Consider the following 17177-nt stretch of genomic DNA (forward strand, 5'->3'; position numbering starts at 1 on the left):
ACTGACACAGCAGTGTAAAGCAACTATACTCCAATTTAAAAATATTATCAATATATTCAGTAGGAGGTAAAGGAAAACAAGGACATAAAAGAGAAATAGAAGCCAGAAAAAGACCCAGTGGAACTTCTAAAGATGAAAAGTATAATATATAATACAAAAAATGTACTGGAAAAATATTGCACAAAGATAATATATTTTTTGTAAGAACACATTCAAATACCATACTACATATCAAACACATCAAAATGTTTCCCTACTGTAGGAGGAGGTGAATAAAAATGGGTTATGAGATAAAAGGGGGAAATCAGTTAGTAAATAATTTTTTCAAAAGAGGGATTTGAAGCTCACCTGTTACGATAAATGCCATGAAATGAAGAATATGATTAATTGAAACCTAAATACTCCAAGGGAAAAGAGAGGGAAGTAACGTAAAATAGTGGTGAAGAGGGAGCTTCCCTGGTGGCTCAGTGCTAAAGAATCTGCCTGCTAATGCAGGAGACACAGGTTCGATTCCTGAACTGGGAAGATCCCATGCCACGGAGCAACTAAGCCCGGACGCCGCAACTTCTGCGGCCATGAGCCTCAACTACCGAAGGCCACATGCCCTGGAGCCTGCGCTCTGCAACAAGAGAGGCCACGGCAATGAAAAGCCCTCACATCACGTCTAGAGAAAAGCCTACTCAGCAACAAAGACCCAGCACCGCCAAAGGAGGGCTCAAGTCTGCTGGATGGCTAGAAACGACTTTTGCACAAGACCCAGCTTGACCTATGGAGCCTAAGAGCCAGGGATTAAAACAGCATCAGGCTAGTGATCATAGCCGCACTGTTTACAATAGCCAAGATAGGAAGCAACCTAAATGTCCATTGACAGATGACCAGATAAAGATGTGTTGACATGAGACTACTAAGCTGTACCCAGATTCCTGAACCACAGAAACTGTGAGATAATAAAAATTGTTTTCAACTAAAAAAAAAAAGAAAAAAGATGAGACTTCCCTGGTCCAGGGGCTAAGACTCCCCACTTCCAATGCAGGGTTCTGTCCCTCATCAGGGAACTAAATCTCATATGCCACAACTAAAGATCCTGCATGCTACAACAAGGATAGAAGATCCTGTGGGCTGCAGCCAAGACCCAGTGCAGCCAAATAAGTAAATGAATATATATTTTTTAAAGAGTGGTGTGCGTATACAATGGAATATCACTCAGCCATAAAAAGAAATGAAAAATGCCATTTGTAGCAACATGGACAGACCTAGAGATTATCATACTAAGTGGAATAAGTCAGAAAGTCAGGGACATTGACTAAGGGTCCATCTCTGAGAGGTAATGGCAGTTGCTCAGTTGTGTCTGACTCTTTGCAACCCCATGACTGCAGCCCGCCAGGCTCCTCTGTCCATGGAATTCTCCAGACAAGAATACTGGAGTGGGTTGCCATCCTCTTCTCCAGGGGATCTTCCAGACCCAGGGATTGAACCCAGGTCTCCCATATAGCATCAGATTCTTTACTGTCTGAGCCACCAGAAGCCCCACCTCTTTGAGAGGTGTGCTTAGTCGCCAGGTCGTGTCCAACTCTTGCGTCCCCATAGACTGTAGCCTGCCAGGCTCCTCTGTCCATGGGATTCTCCAGGCAAGAATACTGGAGTGGGTTGCCATTCCTTCTCCTTGAGAGGTAAGGGCTCAGTAAAAACAATGAGATCAGAATTATTGTATTGAAATGGAGATAGTGAGGCACTTTATAGAGGCCACTATATAAGTGAGTGAGAAGAAATCATAAGATGACTTCTAACCCAAGGATGTTTGAAACTGTTTTCAGCAGAGGACTCTACATGAGAACCAGACCATAAGTGGGGATCCAACATATAAAAGTTGGACACATGGGGTAGTTTGGGGTGAAGAGAGGAGGGCCCAGCCCTAAGCTCACAGCCTCCTCATCTCCCAGGCTGTTTCCCACCACTCTCCTCTGTGGCTCCAGGCCCCGGACCCTCCCTTACAGAGGGTCCATAGGTCTGCCCAAGGCTCGCTACCCCCCCCCCCCACGCCCTGCAGCTGTGGGCAGGAACAGATCAGGCACATTCCCAGGATGCCTGACTTTTCTTTTGTAAACAACTTTGCTGAGATATAATCCACATACCACAAAATTCACCCTTTTAAAGTGTACAATTCAGTGGTGTGTGGTATATCCATAGGTTGTGTAACAATCTCCACATCTAATCCGAGACCATTTCATCACCTCTGAAAGGCCCTCCGTGCCCACTAGCTGTCACTTCCCATTCTCCCACCCCTCCAGCCCTAGGCAACTGCAAAATGACTCTCTGTCTATATAAACTTGCCTATTCTGGGCATTTCACATATTTGGAATCATACAATAGGTGACACTGGCTTTGGGGAGAATTTTCAGGTCACAGAACATCACTGTTCCCTCTGTTCCTTTGTTACAGAGCAAGGCATCCAGGCTGCTTCACAGACCTCAGGGCGGAGGGGCCTGGCTTTGTCACAAGGAGTGGATAGCCAGGACAGGAAACGCCTGATGACTGAGACAGAGAGCTGTGGAGCCGCCTGCCCCGAGCACCGGAGAGAGGGAAGGTCAGGGATTTCTCTGAAATTCCCAAAGTAACAGCCAACTAAATTGATGTCAAGGAAACATCTATCCAAAAAATTATAATCATGTCATATCTTTGATGCATGCAAAGTCTCTTTTTTTGTGTGATTTTTCTTTAGGAAGTTGAAGTCAGTATTCTGATGTTATTTTTTTTAATGCAATATGGGATTTCCTTGGTGGTCCAGCAGTTTCCACTGCCAGGAGTGTGGATTTGATCTCTGGTCAGGGAACTAAGATCCTGCAAGCTGCGTTTGGCAGGAAAAAAAAATATATATATACAGAGGTGAGAGAAGAGGCTCTTGAACAGATTCCAGTTTCAAAAGAGAAAAAAAGGAAACGGAGGGAGGCAAAGCTGCAGAGGGGAGCGTGTACATCTAATCAGATGAGTTACGTGGTCACCTTAAGCCTCAGCTTTCCCATCTGTAAAATGACAGTAATATCCACCTGCAGGTGACTGTGAGCATCAGGAAGTGCCCAATGTGTGCCTTCAGCACAGGGGATGCTGATTACATGGCAGCTGCTGACATCATTGGTGCAGCAGTATAGCCTAGTGGTTACAGCCACCATGCCTGGATGTGAGACTAGCTTTGCCACTCAATTTCCTCATCTGTAAAATGGAGATAATGATAGAACCTATCTCCGAAGGTCATCTGGGGACTCAAATAAGGTGATCCTAGTTAGAACTTACTGCCATCATCATAAATTAGTTTTAGGACGTTTTCATCTCTACAATAAGACCCCTGGGATGCCCATTTATCATTAATCCCCACTTCCATTCCCCACCCCAGGCAACCACTAATCTGCTGTCTGACTCTATAAATGTACCTTTTCTGGACATTTTATATAAATGAAATCATTCAATAAGAAAAAAAAAGAACTTATTGATTGTTCATGGTAGCCTGGCATTTTTCTAAGCACCCTCCATGTATGAACTCAGTCAATCCTTCCAATAATCTTATGAGGTAGGTACTATTAATTTCCCCATCATATGCCTGAGGAAACTGAGGCACAAGTTAAATGACTTGCCCAAGATCGCTCAGTCACTTAATGGTAGTACTAGTGTTTGAACTCAAGCTTCACCATGATTCTAGGCTGTCAAGGTTTTAGCACAATGCCTGGCACCAAGAAAGTCTCTAATAAATATTAGCTATTGTGACTGTTAAAGAATAACAATACTAATTTTTAACAACATGTTTTGGCAACTGTATTGGGTTAAAGAGTCTGACTAAATCCTTGACATTTAGTGGAGGATTGAAGCTGAGTGTTACTCATATTTGTAACCAAGATTGTTAGAAGCACAGTGCCTAACATAGGATAAGGACACAAGAAGTGTTGCTGGATGAATGATGAGTTTTCCAAACTGATAGACATATTTATCAACATACAGCATGGTGGCCCTGTGGGGGAGGGCTGGTGGTGTTGAGCTGCAGGTGAGCCAGCCATGCTTGACCAACTTGGCCCAAGCCTTTGCTTTCAGGGTCACTAAAGGGCCATGATTCTCATAAAAATTGTAATTGGTCTGCTCTCATTGCATCATCTCCATTCACTCTCCCACCACCCAGTTCCAGACAACCACACCCAAACACCTGGCCCTCTCCCTCTGTACACACACCTTGCCCATTAGACTCTAGACTTTCCAGTCCCAGGAAGACTCCCTCTCTGTCTTATACAAGATTATTCCATTCTCTGCCTTCAGTCTTGTGCCTGCTCCCTGGATGACTCAGACATCCCAGTTCACCCCGATGTCTGTGACTCTGGGCATCAAAGCTGTCAAATTTCTGGCTTCTAACCCCTGGGCCATTAAGGCATCCAGTTCCAGATGCAGCTCTGCTGCTGCAGATGAGGAGCAGCTCAGGACTACCCCTCTTGCCAACCCATGTGAAGGCAGAAACTTCCCAATGCCCCTGTGGGCTGATGCCCCAGTGAACAGTGTGCTGACAGCCTGCTGCTTGGCAGCCTGCGGCTCTGTAGGCTTCCTCCAAGAGCCTGGTCCAGCACACACACATACCACACACACACTCACAGGCTTCACCAGCCTTTACATACAGGGAATTTCTACACAAAAGGCCTGAGCCCTCAATAAACACTAAGCTGTGGGCAGATCTGGCCTTCTTGGATTGGCCTAGAGAGCCTTGTGAATAAAAGTCATACCTGGCCTGTTTCCCCAGCCAACAGGAATAACCTCCTGATTGTGACTCAACTTAGGTACACAGATAGCCTGCCAGGAGGCTGAGAGCTGGCCTAGACATTGGGGCAGTGAGAGGGCCAGAAGCAAGTTTAGACCTTTTCTGGGTGAAGCAGAAAGCCTCCTCCTGCCACCTCCAGTGTGTAACTCATGTCCAGGTGTTGCCTCCCTAACACTCACCCTTCCCTACCTTCTGCTTGCTCCTCTCGCGACCTGCAAACCAGTTTCCATTTGCTTTCTTTCCCAGTACATATTTTTAGACTTTTCTTCTCCTAATGTAATATTCACTCCCTATCTGAAAAGCTGATCTCTCTTGTCGTTCCCCCATCCCCTGTGGGCTTGGTCAGCACTCCAAGTGCACTGAACATGTTACATCTCCAGAGTCAAGGTCATTGTACTTCGGCTGCCATCTTGCTCTGGCCCTGTGCCCCCTGCCCACGCTCAGTGGCACATTTCCCTCCTGTGTATACACCTACATCAAGCTCATTCTCTGTGCTCAGAAAGGACACTGATCAATTTATAAGTTTTCTAATGACTTGGTCTTTCACCTTCTTTCCTATTTTGGACCTGGACAATTCCCAGCCAGGCTTTAGGGAGGATTCTGTTAGGTTGTCCAAGTTCAGAAGGGAAGGGCACCACGTTCTGAGAAGTGTATGATGTCCACCTCAGAACTACCCTGTGAGACGAGCCAAGATATGTGAAGCCTGAGGTCAGTGATGAGACATTCTGCTTCCTTGTAAATGTCCCTCTGTGGGAACTGTGTGAGCTTTCTGGGACAGGAGTGGCTCAGAGGGCCGAGACATGAGCCAGTGGCCTTTTTGTCCTTCCACGGGCCCTTTGCACTCCCTACCTGTGCATGTGACAGCGGCAAAGACCCAGCACTGCCCGTAGCGCACTGGCTGGCAGCCCGTGGCGTGCCACTGCTTCAGGATGGCCACGCTGCCCATCCACTCCGTGGGGTTGGTGCCGTCTGAGTAATTCTCGCCCCAGTTTCCATTGAGCACCCCACTGTCATCGTTGCTGTTGATCTGCAGAGAAGCCATAAGTAGAAGCATTAGAAGCAGCCTTTTCCTCCACAAGTGGGTTGCCTTCCGGGCTCCTGGGCCTGAGATGAAGATTTGATCTTATTTTAGCTGGGATCTTCCAGACCTTCTGGGGAAAGGGTGAGGGTGGGAAGCCAGCTATTCTGACTTGTGCACCACTGTTAATTACCTTATTATTCTGTTTCTACCCACCCTCTTGACCCCTCCACCCCCCATCCCTGCAAAGCCAGAGCTTGGCTCTAAGGGCATTTGAACACACTTCAGAGGTAAAGAAATTTAGACACAAGATTATTTCCCAAACCAGAGCTTCATTTAGTCTTTCCCCAAAATGCAGTTTGTAATTAATAGAGGTGATGGTCATACCCAGCCGTTTCAGATCTCAGTTGAGAAAACCTGTTACCCAGATTCTTCCATCAGTCTCATCAAAAATGGCTTTGCCAGAGGGCTTCTGCCTCTTGACTCTTTATTCCCCGGCTGCAGTGGGCAACCATGAGTGGGCAGGGCGCCCCTGCAGAGCTTCCTCCCTCCCTGGACCCAAGCTCACCATGGCACACACCACTCTGCTGATGTAGACAGGGCTGCCCCGTAGGGCACAGTCTGTGGCTGGGTCAATCTGGAAGTTCAGGCTCTTGTCTAGCAGCTCCAGACAGATGTCTATGATATTCTCTTCAAACTGCAAGAGAAGACGCAAAGAGGCAAGGTGCCCAGGCTAGGCACACGTGGATATGAAAAGAAATGCATGACCCACCCTACCCAGTTCTCCGGTGGAGTGTGTTTGTGGGATACAAGCCCATTTGGAAGGAAACTGTCCAGCAGCACAGCCATGGACGGCCCTACAAGGTCTCAAAGCTCTGGGGTCACAGCTTGCCTAGTTTGTACTTCCTGCCTGTCAGATTCCTGGAGTTTTTCCCAGTCAGTCTGACTGGCTGAAAAATATCTGTTTCTCCTTCTTCTCCCCTTTAATCCACACTCCCGGAGCACCTGGGTTGTTTCTTGCTAAAGCCAAGTTGCCTCATCTTCCACCTCTACCTGCTGACCCAGCTCGTCATTGGGAGCTAGTGCTGAGACAATGGCAGGGACTTGTCACAGCACCCATGATTCAGTGGAGTTTTGGATTGACTAATAGCATACAAGTTATGGAAATTTTTCACCAAGACAGGCTGACTCTTTGTCCTTCAGGCTTGGAATGAATGCCACTTCCTCTGAGGCTTTCCCTGAGCTGGAGCCTGGTTTCACTCCAGAGCCCTGGCTATATCTCTTACTCATCAGATTCAGTTACACCGAGATAGCCAGGGTCTGTCCTCCTGGCCTGACTGTATGCTGTGTCCCTCCAGTTCTTCTCACAGCTCTACCCCCTAGACCTGGCATCGTGCCCAGCACACAGTAGGGACACTGTGCGTCTTTGTTGAATGAGAGTAAATGAATATATAAACAGAATTAGAAGGCTTCTCTGATCCATCTTTCAGGGAACAGTTTGATTGGTAGGCTTTTTTTTGCTTTAAGATATTCAGCAGGTCCTATGGCCTGTAGGAGAAAAGCTCTAACCTCTTCAAGGCACATAAGACCCTGTGTGTCCCCCTTCTACCTGATCTGCCCCCCTTCTGCCTTCTCAGTCTCGTATCTCAATAACCCTCACCACTGTGTGTGGGTTGTTTGTTTGTTTGTTTTTGCTCCAGCAACATCAGATTCCTTGTAACACCTGTAGCTGGCCAAATCATTTCTCTCCATTGTGTCTGCTCATGCTTCCCCCTGCCTGGGATAGTTCCCCCTTTCCCTTCACTTGGCTAACTCAGTTCCAGCATCTCTTCTCCCAGGAAGCTTCCCCAACACCCCCATGCCCAATCAAGTGCTCTTCTTCAAGGCTCCCAGAATACCCTGCACCTGGCACTCAATCTTTGTATATCCCACTGCATAATCAGTGACCTGCTTATGTGACTGAGTCCCCACTTCATTGTGGGCTCAGGGGCAATGTTTTATTCATTTTCATGCTTCTAGCATCCAGCCCCTTGCCTGGCACTGAGCAGATATTCAATATGCATTCACTGAAGAAGAGAGACAGAAAGGAAAAACCCAGGACTCAGAAAGCACATCTCCTCACTTCTGTTTCTCACAGATGACAGCCAACTCCTATCCAGGGGCCCTCTGGGATCCCTGTCTGCCCATGCTGAGTGAGGAGTTGGGGATGTCAGTTGGGACCATTTGAGGCTTTCATATCTCATCTGGACCATAGCTACCCTGGGAGCCAACGCTGGGCCTGGTGCCACCTGTGCTAGAGTTCTCTTTGAGCAAGTCTGGGACAGGAATCCGTATCAAGCTGATTCAAGTGCCACAAGCCCCCCACAGAATTCTCCAGCCGCCACCCCTTCTGAGCAGCCAGAGCTGGCCCCTCCCCGCCGACCCCCAGAGTGTTCTGGTGCAAGGGCTCAACCTGGCTCTGGGCTTCCTGGAGCACCTGCTGTTGGCTGAGCTTTCAGTGGGAGGCAGGCTTTCAGTAACTCAGGAGTTACAGAGCCTTGCAATCAGGACGGTGCTGTTTTTACAAACAAAATCACATGTTTTAGAATATGTGTAGAGAGCAAAATGTAGAGGAACACACACCTTGCTGGTGACTGTGCCTAGACAGACTTTCATATTCTAGACACCCATTTTTGTAATGTTTCATAAAGTTTTTTAAGCGATTATATGTTACTTTAAAATTTTTTATACCAATTTTATTTTTTGTTGAAGTATGGTTGATTTGAGCTTCCCTCATAGCTCAGTTGGTAAAGAATCTGCCTGCAGTGCAGAGCCCTGGGATCAATCCCCGGGTCGGGAAGATCCCCTGGAGAAGGAAATGGCAACCCACTCCAGTATTCTTGCTTGGAGAATCCCATGGACAGAGGAGCCTGGCGGGCTATAGTCAGTGGGGTCACAAGGAGCTGGACACGACTTAGTGACTAAACTATCACCACATAGTTGATTTGCAATGTTGTGTTAGTTTCAGGTATATAGCACAATAATTCATATATGTATGTAAACACATATCCAGTCTTTTCTCTTTTCAGTTGCAAATTAGGATTTTGAGATTAAAATATACATACAACTATATATAAAATAGATAACCAACAAGGACCTACTATATAGCACAGAGGACTGTACTCAATATTTTTAAATAATCTATAAGGGAAAAGAATATATATTGCTTTTTTTTTTTTTTACTGTACCACATGACATTGTGGGATCTTAGTTCCCTGACCAGAGATTGAACCCATACCCCCTCCAGTGAAAGTGTGGAGTCTTAACTAACCACTGGACCACCAGGGAGGTCCCTGTACTACTTTTATAATGAGAAAGGTATGTGATCAAAATGAATAACTGAAGAGGTGATAGCAGTGGGGAGGAAGACACCCTGCTGCTCATCAGCCCTGCTCCTGGCTGAGATATTCAGGGGACAAATTTTCTCCAGTGAGACAAAATGGATCCTAGAGCCTGTCACCTGGGGTTATGAGGATGAAGGAAGCGTGGTAGCTGGGGCCCACTGGAAACACAGCTAACAAACAAACATCCAGGAGCAAGCATGACCATTGCCACTGCTGTCTCTGCATCTGCACCCTCTCGGTGGCCTTCCTGGATGGGTGCCTTCAGCTGTCCTTCCCCTTTAAGCCTTATTGTCCAAATCAGATGTGATCACCTAAGAACACCTACCACCTTTCTACGGCTGCTCCCCTAGCTCCCTGAGATCGCATCTCATATCTTCTTGGTGCCATTTAATTCCCACTTGTCAGCAGTTCTGGATGAACCTTGCATGAAGGGCACCCTCCCACCCGCTCCTGCTCTCCTCTCCCCAAGAGACCAGGGCCTGAATGGGCCATGAACAGAGCTGAGACTCACTTGTCCATAATTCCAGGGGCAGGGGCGGATCCAGTTCTTGTTCCCTTGATAGATGAAGCCATAATCATTCATGACATATTCCTGCCTCTGGGGTTCGCTCTCCAGGTAGACAGCATCCTCTGGGAATCAAAGTGGGAGGACACAAGGCAGAAAAGTCACATCATCTTTCCCACTCTAGTCCCACTCCAGAAGGCCCAGGCCCATGGGACCTGAGCTCTGGGGAGAGGGCTGGGTGACTCCAAGAGGCGCATTGAGTGAGGGGGAGACCCACCCCCACCACCCATCAACACCAGCCGTAGAATCAATAGAAACAGAAGGTAGAAGTAAAAATAACCTTTGGTGGAATTTTTTGGTTTATAAAGCACCTTTACATACCAGCCCCATTTCAAGGTTGAAGAAATAGGCTCAGGGTAATAAGTAACTTATCCAAACCACACATAATTAGAGCGAAATGTGAACACAGAGCCCATATTGAGTGCATGCTTTTTCTGCTACACTCAACTAATCCTCTATGGAAATGAGCCAACTGGAGCCTGGGGGCTCCTCCCTCCCTCCCTACCTACTTACCTTCCTTTCTTCACTTTACCCTGTACTTCATTTTACAAATTTTCAATGGAATGTACTTATTGCTCTTATAATGGAAAAGCTCCAGTTAACTTTAGAATGTATGATGAAGGTAGATGTTAATAGTGGTCAATAGTTGATTTTAAGTTTTCTTTTAAAGTAAAGATGACTTGGTTCATTATTTTAAAATTCTGGGTAAGTAAATAAATAACAAGGCTTCTCTGCCCTGCTTGTTGGCGGTTGGGAGTGGATGCTGAGTGCGTGGGATTGGGGAGGTTTGCGGTGGCTATGGAGAAGGAGTCTGGAAACCCTTGAGCCTTGCTGTCTATGGTACTGACATGGGGCAGAGGTGAGAGCATCCCGCCTTACCTGGGCACCAGGGATTGAAGAGCAGGATGAACTCCCCAAGCTGGTAGGCTGTGACAGGCCCCTGTAGGGATCTGATGTGAACCTTCAAGAGGTACCGACCCACAGCTGCCACAGGAGGGGCACACAGGCTCACCTCCAGGGAACTGGCCCCGATGGTCTGCAGTGAGGCGATCCAGGGGCTGGGGCCACGGTGACCTGCCAGGCTGAACACGGCTCGAGTCCCCTTGGGCAGATCTGGCAGCGGTCCTAAGAAGGAAGCAGAGCTGAGGAACTCTGCAGTGACCTCCCAACCCCCGATAATTCCCCCCAACAGATACACACACACATACACACACACGCGCGTGCAACCCCTGCAAGCCAGCCGGAGTCCTCACCAGTCTCAGTCACAAAAATGATGTTGTCCAGGCCTGGCTGGAAGGCCCGGTTCCTGAAGTACAGGGTGATGTTGAAGGCCTGGCCCCGGCGAACAAGGAGGCGGTTGGAGCTGATCTCGTCTGTATGGTGCCGCATGTTGTTCCAGGAGCTCTGGAGGTCAGTGAGGGCCACCTCCAGCCCTGTGATGGGACAGCAAGGGCAAACAAAAGAGCAGGGATGTGGGGTCTGGTCCAGTCTTGTCCACCACTTAGTAGCTGTGCAAACTTGGAAAAGAAACTGAACCTCTCTGAGCTCAGTTTCCAAGTAGGTAAAATAGAATCTATGATAAGAGCCTTTCAGGGTTTGTGTTAGGATAAAATGGACTTCCCTTGTGGCTCAGACAGTAAAGAATCTGGATCGGGAAGATCCCCTGGAGAAGGAAATGGCTACCCACTCCAGTATTCTTGCCTGGAAAATCCCAGGGACAGAGGAGCCTCAAAGAGTCACGACTGAGCAGCTACTGCTAAATGAGGCTCCTTGCATGCAAGTGTCTCTCCCTTCCTTCCTTCCTCTCTGCCTTCCCTGCTTCTGTGGCCTTCTGTCCCTTTCTCCCATAAGGAGGCACATTGTTTTCTGCCCCTCTTTGACTCCTCTTGTAGGCCTGGCCAACTCTGACTGCTCCCTTCAGTCAGATGTCTCCAGCTTCACTCCTGCATCGGCTCTCTTGGACTCACAGTTTCCCTTGTCCCTGCACCAGTCTCCAGCTCTGAGAGCAAGTCCCTGGGGAAACTGCCCAGGTTAATTGTAGCTGCCCCATCTTAGCTGCTATGTTTGAAGTAATTTGCTAGCTCTCTGACTACCACTAACGCTTTGTGCCCAGTGACTTGGGAGCTGAGAGCTGAGGACGGTCTCAGAAAGGCCCACTCCCAGCCTTCAGCAGCTTCCACTGAAACACAGACTGACCTCAGTGTGCTCCAAGTGTGCCTCCCCCAAAGGGCTCCACTTCTGACTCCTGCATGTTTGGCCATGTTTCTACCTCAGTCCCCAAGCACTGGGCTCACAGCCCTTCAATCGCAGTTGACACCTTCTCAGTCTCTATCCATTCATGTGTCGTAAGTCCCTTCACTCCTTCCTTCAAAATATCGGTGGTGTTCTTCTGTCCCTTTCCACATGACCGCAGTTCCAACCTCCTCACCTCACCACTAGTGACTGTAACAGCCTCCATCACGTCTGCATCCTGCTTCTCCACATCACCTGCCCCTTAACACATCACCAGATTATCTCCCCTCAAGACAATTTGTTCATTCCGTTGTCTATTTCCTTTAAAAGTCCTGAGATACCCCCCAGGCTGCCATCCAAAAGACACACTCTTAATGGGACGCTCATGACCCTGCAGACCTGGCCTTAACTTACGCTTACCTTCTCACCTGTCAGCCTTCCCAGCACAGGCCCTCTCCTCCAGCCAGTCTGTCCCCAAGCAAAGCTCTACCTGTCCTGTGTATTTTGGTCCTATAAGAGCTACAACTCAGAATGTTCCCTCACTATAAAGAATTTGTATAACTCAACAATAAAAAATAATAACTCAAATGAAAAATGTACAACTGGTGTAAGCATTTCTCTAAAGAAGATACACAGAAGGCCAAAAAGCACGTGCAAAGATGCTCAACAGAATTAATCATTAGAGAAATGCAAATGAGATAGCACTTCACATCCATTAGGATAGCAATAATAAGAAAGCAGTGTTGGTGGTGGGGATGTGGAGAAATTGAAACCCTCATACGTTGCTGGTAGGATTGTAAAATGGTGCTTCAACTTTGGGAAACGGTTCTCAAAATGTTAAATGTTGAGTTATTATATGACCTGGCAATTCCTAGATATATATCCAAGATATGAAAAATGTAAGTTCACATAAAGCCTATACCTGAATGTTGATTGCAGCTTTATTCATAATAGCTCAAAACTGTAAACAGTCCAAATGTCCATCACCTGCTTAACAGATGAATGAAATGTGTATAGCCACACAATGGAATATTATTCAATCATATAAAAGGAAGGGTGAACATCTATAACATGGATAAAAGTTGAAAATACTATGCTAAGTGATAGAAGCTAAACTAGACACAAAAGCCCACATGTTGTATGAGTCAATTTATAGGAAATATGCAGAATAGGCAAATCCATAGAAACAGAAGTAAGTTAGAATTTGCTAGGGGCTGGGGGTAGGGGAGAATGGACTGTAATTACTAGCAGGTATGGGGTTTCATTTTTGAGGTGATGAAAATGTTTTGGAACTAGTTAGTGGTGATGCTTGTAAAACTCCGTGAATTTAGTATTAAAAAAAGCCAATAAATTATACACTTTAAATGGTGAGCTTAATGGTATGTGAATTATACCTCAGTAAAGCTATTACGGCATCACCAACTCAATGGGCATGAGTCTGAGTGAACTCCGGGAGTTGGTGATGGACAGGGAGGCCTGGCGTGCTGCAATTCATGGGGTCGCAAAGAGTCGGACACGATTGAGCCACTGAACTGAACTGAACTGAAGGCTATTATAAAACAAATATGAATCAAATTGACTGTACCAAAATACCCTAATAAATACTAAACTTTATCTTCTTAAACTTCTTTAAGTTCTTTTGATTACAGTTAATGTGTACCTTTCTCATAAACTAGTTGTTGTTTTATTATTGTTATTATAAAAGAAATGTAAGTGTAAAGATTGGCTCATTGTAGATACTCCAGTGTTTACTAGGTTGAATAAGAGTTCTCTGTTTTTTTATATAATCCCCCGAAATTATTTTGTATTTCAGATTCAACTACCACCTGTTGAGGGCCTGATTACATGTGCTAGGCCCTGTTCGAGGCTCTAGGCCAGTAACCTCATGGAATACTCGCCACGGCATTGAGGGGATGAAGCATCATCCACGCTTGAAGATGAGAAAACCAAGATGTAAGTAGGCTACATATCTTACCCAAGGTCAAACTTAGGGTAACTGGCCCACGTCCAGTGCTCTCACCATTACCCAACAGCTACCACCCACTGCTGGCCTTCACTCATGTTCAGAAAGGACATCTGACCCACTGCCCCCTGGGAAAGCAACTGAGCTTTTTTCCAGAAAAGAAAGAAGCTCACCGTTTTTAGAAACAAATTGCCTATACAGGGATTGCTAACTGGCCCTGATTCATGTTGGACACGTGGCCCAAACTACTCAACAGCTGTGGCAGCATCTTCCTGACAGCCAACACTGGGGCCAGATCTCATCCTCCGGATGCATCGTGGGTCAAGTTAATATCTGCCTATAGCACAGGGATTATTCTTCAGGCCAAACATCAGATATCCAAATAGGAGGTACATTTAATACTGGACATTTTTATTCTCGTTGATGGGAGGGGAGAATGGGGTGAAATGATCAGGGAGATAGAAGGGAAATTATAGGAAAGACTTTTAAAGTAATTGATCTCAAGATCTATCCTAGAGTAAAAACTCTCACAGGAGCACAGAGAAGCACAGATAAGAAAGTACACCGCAGCCTTGCTTGTCTAATTGAAAAATGGGAACAACCCAGATACCCACCAATAGAAGACTTGGTAAATAAATTACTTACAGCCATACTATGGAAATACTATACAAAGTGGAAAATACTGACATAAATCTTTTGGCACTCAGAGGTGTGGATAGAGGTCCAAGAGATACTGTTCAGTGAGTAAAAAAAATCTAGCTGTAGAAAAATATGTGCAATATGATGATACCATGGATATGCCAAGAAGAAGAAGAAGAAGCCATACAAGCTAATGCCTTACATTGAGCATATTTACATGAATGTGAATGTATAGACAGAAGACTAGTAACAGTGGTTTCTCTAGAAATGAGGCTAGGTTGGAGCGGTAGTCAGGGGACTATAGGTTTATCTGTAATTATTGCTTTATTTTACTCAAACTGTGTGTTCATTATACAATATTTCTTTTATAATTAAAATTTATAAAAATTTAAAACTAAAATTTTAAACATAAAAATCGTAAATGAAGAGGAAGCTATTACATTTGTAGAGGTTTTAGCTTATTCTTCCACATGGTTTTGGGGCTTCCCTCATTAGCTCAGTTGGTAAAGAATCTGCCTGCAATGCAGGAGACCATGGTTCAATTCCTGGGTCAGGAAGATTCCCCTGGAGATGGGATAGGCTACCCACTCCAGTATTCTTGGGTTTCCCTTATAGCTTAGCTGATAAAGAATCCTCCTGCAATGCGGGAGAACTGGGTTCGATCCCTGGGTTGGGAAGATCCCCTGAAGCAGAGAAAGGCTACTGACTCCAGTATTCTGGCCTGGAGAATTCCATGAACTGTATAGTCCATGGGGTCACAAAGAGTTAGACACAACTGAGGGACTTTCACTTTTCACTTTTATACATGTTTTTGACCAACCATTTAATCTTTGTAGCAGCTTTTTCTAGAGAGAGGGAGGTGATATGGAGAGAAGGGTAGTGGTGAGAACATGAGTCACAGACACTCTGGAGTGGAGGAGAAGAGAAGAATGAAGATTCAGAGAATTCTGGAGCTAGAAGACAATTTTAAGATGATCTGGTCCAAGTCCCCTCATTGGTCCGGCATGGGGACTGGGAACTAGAGAAGTGACTTGTTCAGCGTCAAGATCAGCTCTGGCAGAGAGGGTAGGAACCCTGACCCCCTAATCCCTGGCCCTGCCCTGGCCCACAGGGATGTGGAGGCAGGCATGCTGACGCTCAGCTGTTCAGCTGTTTACCTGCCAGCCTCTACCTGGTCTCCTGGTTCTCAGGCTACCGATGAATTCTGCTGTTTCTGGAACTTCTCTTCTTTCTGCCTCCATTCTTGACTTACTCATTCCTCCCTCTGAATCCACCCTTCCCTTGACCTCCTGCTGTCTCTCTCTTCCTCGGCCCTGAGCTCCAGCAGCCCCATGGGCTTTGCGTACCTTCCGCCATGGTGGCTGCCTCTGGCTCCCAGGCTGCTCCGCACAGAACAGCTGGACGGCCTGCAGTGTCAGGAAACTGGTCCTGGTGTGTCTGCTTCCCCTTCCATCCTCAAGACTCCAGCAGACACTGAAGGCGGGGAGGCTGCTGCATTGCCACCTGCTTACTGGGCAGATCACAACTGGTTTTCTCACTTGCCCTCAGGTTTCTCTTGGCAGTGTTGCTTGGCTGAGAGGAAATATGGAGGCCAATGAACTGTCAGGGCCTTGTGCCATGTGGGCCTTTGGTAGCTCTTGGGCAATGGGGCATTCCCTGGCGAGTACTGTGCTGTGACAGGGAAGCCGGGTGGGAGAGGTGGGCTAATAGGGCCTCTAGGAGGAGGGAGGAGGCCTGTGTCCCTGCAGAAAGGAATATCAGAGTCCCAAGACTGTAGATCTCCTAAGAGAACTCTCCAGACTAGAACTCTGCTTGGCACCTGAGCCCTCTCTTTTATCCTGAAGAGTCACTTTCTGGACATCATGTGCAGACAGAACCCACTCTTGGTACGACTTGTTGGTATTCGTTTTCTGGTGAAGATACTGTCTTGAGTGAGATATGTCTGGTCCAAAGTGAAAGTGTTAGTCTCTCAGTCGTATCGAACTCTTTGCGACCCCATGGACTGTAGCCCGTCAGGCTTCTCTGTCCGTGGGATTTCCCAGGCAAGAATACTGGAGTGGGTTGCCATATCCTTCTCCATGTCTGGTCCAAGGTAAATTGCAAATAAAAGCAGTAGAAGAAAGCTTGGGAAGATTCATGGAGGAGTTTGGGAAATAAGTAAGAGAGTGAGAATGCCAATGATGGCCTTGATTTTAGTAAGACAAGTACAAGTCTTTGGAGGAAGAAAATCACAGATGGCAGAAGAGAAATGGAAGGAGCAGGGAAGGGCTTCTCATAGGGAGTGGGTGGGATACTCGAAGCCCCCTGCTCCCGCATTGACCCTACATTTCCCTGCTATGGGACATTCCCCCCTGCTTCCCTTGCTTTCTGGGTCCCTAAATTTCCCTTCTCGGGAACCTCATTTCCCAGCATCCGTCCACTCTCTGTCAGCCCTCTCTGTCCCCAGTCAGCTCTTACAGTGTGTATACACGTATATACACAACTCACTGTCTGACACCCCTGCGCCCACCTTCAGTCCAGAAAGGAACTCCTCCCCTCTCCTCTTCCTCCTGCATCTCTGGTCTTGGTGAGTGAGGACAGTGTCCACCCAG

General features: G+C 46.8%; 1 protein-coding gene and 1 long non-coding RNA gene across 6 annotated transcripts in view; one reads left to right on the forward strand and one right to left on the reverse strand.

The window, feature by feature from the left end:
• Positions 1-2684, forward strand: part of LOC105603203 (uncharacterized) — a 55412-nt gene extending 52728 nt beyond the window's left edge. For all 5 annotated transcript variants that reach the window (XR_009597258.1, XR_009597257.1, XR_006056870.2 and 2 more), the window contains one exon: positions 2440-2684. This is a non-coding gene — a long non-coding RNA (uncharacterized LOC105603203). The remainder of the gene's footprint in view (positions 1-2439) is intronic.
• The window catches only part of TGM5 (transglutaminase 5), a 30815-nt gene extending 14702 nt beyond the window's left edge, over positions 1-16113 (reverse strand). The window contains exons 1-6 of the mRNA XM_012098881.4: positions 15933-16113; positions 11006-11185; positions 10632-10877; positions 9699-9817; positions 6373-6501; positions 5636-5813 (exon numbers count right to left, since the gene is read on the reverse strand). Of these exons, the coding sequence (XP_011954271.2) occupies positions 5636-5813; positions 6373-6501; positions 9699-9817; positions 10632-10877; positions 11006-11185; positions 15933-15942 (862 nt within the window). The 5' untranslated portion in view covers positions 15943-16113. The remainder of the gene's footprint in view (positions 1-5635; positions 5814-6372; positions 6502-9698; positions 9818-10631; positions 10878-11005; positions 11186-15932) is intronic.
• Between the last annotated feature and the right edge of the window lie 1064 nt (positions 16114-17177).

Source organism: Ovis aries, chromosome 18, assembly GCF_016772045.2.
Source record: "Ovis aries strain OAR_USU_Benz2616 breed Rambouillet chromosome 18, ARS-UI_Ramb_v3.0, whole genome shotgun sequence".
NCBI classification, from domain to species: Eukaryota; Metazoa; Chordata; class Mammalia; order Artiodactyla; family Bovidae; genus Ovis; species Ovis aries.